At 39.7% G+C, this 8,717-nt stretch overlaps 1 protein-coding gene across 1 annotated transcript; it reads left to right on the top strand.

Moving 5' to 3' along the window:
* The first annotated feature begins 244 nt into the window (after nt 1-244).
* On the top strand, nt 245-3,464 carry LOC146579833 (C-type mannose receptor 2-like). Its single transcript, XM_085269541.1, has 4 exons — nt 245-278; nt 678-1,052; nt 1,211-1,561; nt 2,050-3,464. Exons 1-4 carry the CDS (start codon nt 245-247, stop codon nt 2,391-2,393), a joined length of 1,104 nt encoding a protein of 367 aa, XP_085125667.1. The 3' UTR covers nt 2,394-3,464.
* The last annotated feature ends 5,253 nt before the right edge of the window (nt 3,465-8,717 follow it).

Here is an 8,717-nt window from a genome sequence, read left to right as displayed (position 1 = left end):
AAAATGACAAGAGCTTCCAAGATGAGTAACATTAATGGTTTCATTACCTTCTCCATGAGCTGCTGAATTATTAAAAATGAATTAATTTCTGTTCTGGTTCATAATGTTCACACTATTTTTCTTTATCTAGCTTTCTGTTTAATCCATCTTTTCTTTCCTGACATAAAGTGTGCATCGAAGAAGTTTTGTTCAAATCTTTGTTTCCTTGAGCAATAAAGCATCACTTTCGTCTGTCAGATCAAAGATGCAGTGGAGTCTGTATCTGCTTATTCTGATGGGTAAGTGGATTGTTTTATCAAATATACTGTTTTTAATTTAAATAAAATGACTGTAGATTACTCCTTAATAACTACTTGACATGTTTTTTTTTTTAAATTTCTGTTTAAAAGAAAATCTTATATAATACCTCTGCAGGCACTTTGTTTTATACCTGACATGTATGTGTGTATTTGTACTTATTTGACTGTTACTCTCAGCTCTGCATAAGATTTCCCATGTAATCGGAGCTATTGTATGAATGCAACTGGCAAATAAAGGACTTTAGCTTAGATTCACTCAGTCTTCTCATATGTGCACAATGACAACACTGCAGTCAGAGTCTTATTTATGTGACAGTTTCAACCATATGTTTGATTTGCTAATGTGACTTTTTTGTTTATCATATTTCTGTATTTTAGGTCAGTGTTGCTTCTTTACATGCTGCCTGTATGAGTACCACTTTATTGCAGAAAACAAGAGCTGGTCTGAAGCACAGAGATACTGCAGAGAGAAATATACAGACCTGGCCAAAGTGTTTGACATGACAGACATGAGCAGACTTCGTAACTCCACACAGAATCAAGGAGAAGCCTGGATTGGACTGAACAACAACACAGGTGGAAACAGGACGTGGCGTTGGTCTCTGCCAGGAGTGGAATACATTCAAAATGACAGCAGTTGGAATCAGAATGGAAGATACGGTACTGAACCTGGGCCTGGAAACTGTGGGAGGAAAAGAGACAAGCTGGTAGATGTTTCATGTCACCATCCTATGTGGTTCATCTGCTACGATGGTGAGGAGATATGAATAATATTAAATATTATTGTAATATCATGATATAAAAATATAATGCAATCACATAATTGTGAAGTGAGAAGACAGAGACAGACAGAATTTCAGGAGAGAAATAATTGAGGGATGTCTTTGTGTGTTTGTCTGTTTGTTTCACAGAAATGAAGAAAGACAATAAAACATTGTATTTGATAACAACACCTATGAACTGGACACAGGCTCAGAACTACTGCAGATACCATCACACTGACTTGGCCAGTGGACTCGATCAGGTAGATGGAGAAGAAATGAAGGCTCTGTTCAATGGCGGTGACATGAGTGTGTGGATGGGTCTGTTCAGAGACAGCTGGAGGTGGTCAGATGGGAGTGATTTCTCTTTCAGATACTGGGATATGCAGTTATTCAATGATGAACAAAGCAACAAGACATGTGCTATGACTCTGTTAAACAGATCAGGAAAATGGAGCTCTGATGAATGTGACAAAGAAAAACCCTTCTTCTGTTATGATGGTGAGTTTTTATCAACATGTGTCTGACTGGTTTTCTCTAAAAGGAGGATCACTGGAATCACTGACAAGATCCAACTGAACATGTTGTGTATTTTTCCTCCACCTACATCTGCATGTTTGCTGAATTAATCTCATAAACATGAACACACTTAGTTGACAGTCAGATGACTTTAAATATCTGTGGGATAACTTTCAGCTACTTTTATGTTCAACCAACATTTTAAAGTCTCTGTTGTCTGTAAATATGGAGAGAAGTTGTTTTGGATTCCTAATAGTTTAAAAACACACAAATATTTCAGGATGTTGTCGACCTGTCTGCACAAAGTTCGTTATTGTTATTATACTGGTTTCTACTGAGGGCAGAGTAACACACAAGCTTCATGTAGTTTTTGTTTTTTTAATTGGAACAAAATCAACAGCGCAGAGAGTTTCTCATGTTTACAGCTCACATATATTCAACTCAATGTGTTGTTTTTTTCTTTATGGCAGATAAACTGATCCTGATTGAAGAAAACAAGACCTGGGAGGAGGCCTTGGATTACTGTAGAGAGTCTCACAGGGGACTGGTCTCCATCACTAACCCTTACCAACAGAGATGGGCGGAGGTGAGAGCCAAGAATGCCTCGAGTCCTTTTGTCTGGCTCGGCCTGCGCTACTCCTGCACTCTGGATCTGTGGTTCTGGGTCAATGACAAGGTGGTCTGCTATGAGAAGTGGAGCAGAGATGGAAAGACTGAGGAGTGTGGCAGGGCTGTGGGCATGCAGAGTGGAGGACAGTATGAGTGGGTCAGTCAGAGAGACAATGAGACATATAATTTTGTTTGTTTTAAATAAGATTTCTGATGTGTGTCACTGGCTCTTTTTTCTCTGGCAAGTTCAACTAATAGCAAAACAACAAACAAAAAAAACCAAACATTGTTGTAACCAGCACAATATTGGCAATATCTGATATTCAGTAAAGTAAATATAGTTTCCTTTTGACTGCCTGATTCAGTGATATCATAATTACTTACTTTCTTCATTATTGCTTCATTACTCCATTGTTGCACTTTCATTTTTTGGTTGTCAGAAACAATGTTAGTTTTGGTTTTCATATTTGCTGTTTATTTTTTATCTTTGCAATATTTTTGTCTTTGTGCACTTACACTTATAAACTGGTCTTAATGATAATATTTCTAAATATTAAAATCTAATCCAACAAACCAGAGCATTTATTGTTAGATTTGTATTGTTGATTGTCATTTATGCTTAGAAATATCTACTTATATATGCTTAGAGTTTTATAATTAGTTTAGATTGGTAGAGGTTTGATCCTTAATAGTCCGCAAACTTTGTGTGCATTCCAGAGCACTCTGGGAGCATGGGAGAGGTCGTACCTTGTCTTATTGTTTTATGGTAGGACAAACGTAGCTATATCTGTTTTAGTCTAAGTGCCTTTTGTTGAAATGAACTGCTGGACTTCCAGACTAGCAGGTTTAGGGAAGTCTTTATGGGGTCACACCACACACACACACGCACACACGCACACACACACACACACACACACACACACACACACACAGGCAAGGTACTCTTTGTTTGTATGTAGACGTCATATGTTAATGAACCTATGTATATTCATGTAACCTCAATAAAAGAGCAGTGTTACAGGGGAGCAGATGAGAGCAACTGGGGTCACGCAAAGGAACGGCGTTTGTCCGGTTCTCTCCTGTGCACGAGAGACATGAAGAACTTTGCCTACTCGTGTCTTGCTTTGCTGTGTAATTAAATTATCCTTAACGTTCCAGCGAATAGGTTTATGCTACAAACCTATCATTTAAATTGTAAACTGTCACAAAAACCATGTAACTACTTTTTGTCATAATGATCTCCTGTTTAAAGTGACATGCTGTAAACCGATGATCTGTCTGTCATTATAAATAAATACTCAGTTGCAAGTGTAACAGTCTACACTCCTTACAAGAGTTCTTGGTACATTTATTTATACAGGAAATTCTTTATATTTCGACCCTAATGAAAAAAAGTCATATTCTCAAAAACTGTCAGGGTCCTGGGTCCTCTGACCCAGCGTTTTTAGTTCTTTGTGATTTTTGTATTATTGTACTTGTGTGAGTTATTCTATGGTTTCTAGTTTTGATCCCTTGCCCTTCGTGTCTCTCTGTGCCCCCTCTGTTCTGTGTAAGTTTGTGTCTGCATGTTTGAGTTTCCCTCTGTGTCTTTTGGTTCATCGAGTCCTCTGCCTTACTGATGATGTCTCTGTTTTTCTTAGTTGCTGTCTCCACCGTGTCAAGTTCGTGTCTCTGTGTCATACTTCCTGTTTTACTTTGAAGGTCCATGTCTTATGTGAATGTGTTCAGGTTACGCTTCCTTGTCTCGTCAGTTCTGATTTCCTCCAGCTGTGCTCTCCTTCTGTGTCTCATTCCCCTCGTTACTTCCCAGTGTATTTAAACCCTGTGTTTCTCTGAGTCAGTGTCGTGTCGTCCCTCATGCTGTGTGTTTCTACCTGTAGCTAGTGATGGGTAGATGAAGCTTCATGAAGCACTGAAGCTTTTCATCCAAGTGGTTCACCCCAGCGCAAAGCTTCTTGAAGCTTCATTTGCTCTAGTAGGACACCTACTGGACGGAAAAATATTAGTTTGCATGAATTTGAAGAGTGTGGCCTTTTGCACACAGCCTGTAAATGTCAACAACAAAAGGAGTGTGTAAAACATCTATATTGTAGTGATGCAGTATACTGTGTATATTTATACTGGCAGTATGGAAAATGATCATTTGGAAATGCTTAAAATGGAAATGATCATTTACTGTGAGGTGAGGTGTGGTTGGGGTGTGGACAGTAGTTGTGCTTTTGTAACGTTGAGGTATGGACAGCTACATACTGAGGCGTCAGTCCTGCCCACATTTTATTCAGTAAAAACTAAATTTTCACTGCTTTTATGACCTTTTTAGTGGGGAGAACATAGCTAAGATTTAATGATTTAACAAATCTTTTGAATCCTTTGTCCTCCACAATGCTAAATGGCTGGGAGTCCTCAATCACCATGCAGGTCTTCATCTATTTGAGATTGTTCTCCTGAGGAAAGACAATAAAGACAAAGCACAAATATAAATATCACACGTAACTTATTACAGTTGTATAATATTGTTATATCATTTAGTAACATTACTGCATCCTATATTATCATGGCATTTGATGGCTCACCTGGTCTTGCTCCACAATCGGTGTTCCCCTTATTCTCATGCAAAGCTCTGTATTGCCTAAGCATGGATGAGGTGTTGTTGTTATATTCCAGCTCCCTGGCACATAGCAAACACTTCACCTTGTACAAAAGTAAAGCCGCTTAACATAAATTGTATTGCACCATCAGTATTATGAAAATACATCTTCTGTAGAAATTAACATACCTTGTTGGGAGGAATAAGATCAAAATGTTCCCACACAGGGGAGGACATCCTCCTCTTCGTAGCTGGCTCCATTCTCTCCTGACTTTCTCTCCTCACTCTCATAAACCTCCAAACTCTCACTAACTGCAACTCTCCATCAAACACCCACATTTTGAATGAAGTCTGAGGGGTTTATATCTGTCATAGCTCGCGGCAAAGTTCGAACCACTTCATGAACCAGTCACGTGATACAGCCGGGCAGCGAGGCTTCGGACGTCATCATTTTCAGCTCCTCCCATAAATGAAGCAAGCCTCGATACGCGCATCGCGGAAACGCCCCCTCCATTACTCGACACAAGCTTCGAAGCCTCGATACAGAACGTCACATCACTACCTGTAGCTCCCTGTGTGTTTTGTTAGAGTCTTCCCAGTTTAGATTTAGTAGAGTTTTTGTGTTCAGCAATAAAAGCTGCCATTTTGAGTTCAGTCCTGTCTCCAGTGAGTTTGCGTTTGGTTCCAATTCCTGCCGGCACACAGCCGTACTATGACAAAAACTGCTTCATTGACCTGAGAACTCTTGGCATTATCCAAGTGATCAGTCTCCAACTTGCAATTAAAAATGTCCTTACAGTCCAGGATAGAGCAGAAGAGACCCACTCATCTGTGCCTGATAAAATTTGAATGATTTCCTTTGTATACATCATGAGGAAATTTGAAGCCTAAACCTCTGAGTGTCACATGTCAAGCATTATCATCATGCACTTAGATCAGCGGTTCCCAAACTTTTTTTTTTTTTTGCTGGGCCCCCCTTTGTTTTACAAGAAAAATGTTTGCGTTTGAGTTGTTTATTTCCTGTGTAATAATATTCAACATTGCTTGTCTCTTGCTCTTGACAAAGGCGGTTGCACTTTTGTCCTCTCTTCCTCCCCCTCTCCCTTAGCTGCCCTGCTTAGCCTCTTATGTCCTTTTCTAGTCTCGTGTTCTTTGTATTACTTTTCCCTGGAACACTCTCTCACAGTCTCTTCTCTAAAACCTAAATGAGGAATTATGGATTTGATCAACTGGTCCCTAAATGTAATCCACATGTAAAAGGAACAGTTACATTTCTTCTAAATACACTTTCAGCTACAGTTTATTTGCAGCTATACAAAGAGAAAAATACATGAAAACTCATCATGATACCATCATAAATAAGACCATATAAACATAGTTTTCATTTTAAGCTTTTGTGAGAGATACAGATATTGACGGGGTCGGGTTATGTTAAAAAGTATAAATTGTTATACAGGGAGTGCAGAATTATTAGGCAAATGAGTATTTTGTCCACATCATCCTCTTCATGCATGTTGTCTTACTCCAAGCTGTATAGGCTCGAAAGCCTACTACCAATTAAGCATATTAGGTGATGTGCATCTCTGTAATGAGAAGGGGTGTGGTCTAATGACATCAACACCCGATATCAGGTGTGCATAATTATTAGGCAACGTCCCTTCCTTTGGCAAAATGGGTCAAAAGAAGGACTTGACAGGCTCAGAAAAGTCAAAAATAGTGAGATATCTTGCAGAGGGATGCAGCAGCCTCAAAATTGCAAAGCTTCTGAAGCGTGATCATCGAACAATCAAGCGTTTCATTCAAAATAGTCAACAGGGTCGCAAGAAGCGTGTGGAAAAACCAAGGCGCAAAATAACTGCCCATGAACTGAGAAAAGTCAAGCGTGCAGCTGCCAAGATGCCACTTGCCACCAGTTTGGCCATATTTCAGAGCTGCAACATCACTAGAGTGCCCAAAAGCACAAGGTGTGCAATACTCAGAGACATGGCCAAGGTAAGAAAGGCTGAAAGACGACCACCACTGAACAAGACACACAAGCTGAAACGTCAAGACTGGGCCAAGAAATATCTCAAGACTGATTTTTCTAAGGTTTTATGGACTGATGAAATGAGAGTGAGTCTTGATGGACCAGATGGATGGGCCCGTGGCTGGATTGGTAAAGGGCAGAGAGCTCCAGTCCGACTCAGACACCAGCAAGGTGGAGGTGGAGTACTGGTTTGGGCTGGTATCATCAAAGATGAGCTTGTGGGGCCTTTTCGGGTTGAGGATGGAGTCAAGCTCAACTCCCAGTCCTACTGCCAGTTTCTGGAAGACACCTTCTTCAAGCAGTGGTACAGGAAGAAGTCTGCATCCTTCAAGAAAAACATGATTTTCATGCAGGACAATGCTCCATCACACGCGTCCAAGTACTCCACAGCGTGGCTGGCAAGAAAGGTGAACAAGGTGGCCATGTCATTAGTTTTTCTTCTTCTATACCAGAAGAAGAAAAACTAATGACATGGCCACCTTGTTCACCTGATCTGAACCCCATTGAGAACCTGTGGTCCATCATCAAATGTGAGATTTACAAGGAGGGAAAACAGTACACCTCTCTGAACAGTGTCTGGGAGGCTGTGGTTGCTGCTGCACGCAATGTTGATGGTGAACAGATCAAAACACTGACAGAATCCATGGATGGCAGGCTTTTGAGTGTCCTTGCAAAGAAAGGTGGCTATATTGGTCGCTGATTTGTTTTTGTTTTGTTTTTGAATGTCAGAAATGTATATTTGTGAATGTGGAGATGTTATATTGGTGTCACTGGTAAAAATAAATAATTGAAATGGGTATATATTTGTTTTTTGTTAAGTTGCCTAATAATTATGCACAGTAATAGTCACATGCACACACAGATATCCCCTAAAATAGCTAAAACTAAAAACAAACTGAAAACTACTTCCAAAAACATTCAGCTTTGATATTAATGAGTTTTTTGGGTTCATTGAGAACATGGTTGTTGTTCAATAACAAAATTATTCCTCAAAAATACAACTTGCCAAATAATTCTGCACTCCCTGTATGTTTGGTAATGTACTTGCAGTCTTAACCATAGCCAGTGATCAGTTATTTTCTTTTCTTGTCAATTTTCTCAATCCCTGTGACTAGACAGTAATTACATTTAGTTTTTAGATAACACATCGTAGTTTTTAAATAAAAATGAAATATGTTCTTTAAGTTCCACTAAGCTATTGTTACTCTCTTCACTTTTCTAGTCTTCTACCTGTAAAACTCTAAGAGTGAAACAGCAAATCCTGTTCTTGAAGAGGAATTATTAAAGACTCAAATCTTATAACTAACTGTCATATACACACAATACTTACTGGCTACTAGTATTAACACTCCTTCCTCTCCTATCTCACATGTTACTCATGGGAAGAAAAAATTATGGTGTTGTTGTTGATAGGTTTGTAGCTTGAACCTATCCGCTGGAACGTTGAAGACAATATAATTATACTGCAAAGCAAGACACAAGTAGGCAAGCTTCTTCATGTTTCTCGTGCACGGGAGAGAACCGGACAGGCACCGTTCCTTCGCTTGACCCCAGTTGCTCTCGTCCGTTCTCCCGTACCACTGTTCTTTTATTGAGGTTACATGAATATGCATAAGTTCATTAACATATGACGTCTACATACACACAAAGAGTACCTTGCCTGTGTGTGTGTGTGTGTGTGTGTGTGTGTGTGTGTGTGTGTGTGTGTGTGTGTGTGTGTGTGTGTGTGTGTGTGTGTGTGGACTGCTGATCAAAGGGTCAAACATCCTTGGTCAGGAAGAGGGTAGCCTCCCCCTCACCCTAGATGGTTCATCCTAGATAACACGGTGAGGAAGTCCTGCAGTTCATCTAAACAAAGAGCACTTAGACTAGAACAGACGCAACTACGTTAATCCTACCATAAAACAATAAGACAC

This window comes from Mchenga conophoros, linkage group LG3 (assembly GCF_057382185.1).
Source record: "Mchenga conophoros isolate Kocher_MC1m ecotype Shallow Benthic linkage group LG3, M_conophoros_male_GT1.1, whole genome shotgun sequence".
NCBI lineage: Eukaryota > Metazoa > Chordata > Actinopteri > Cichliformes > Cichlidae > Mchenga > Mchenga conophoros.
Note: the sequence above shows the minus strand (reverse complement) of the source record. Positions and strands in the feature narration are given on the sequence as shown.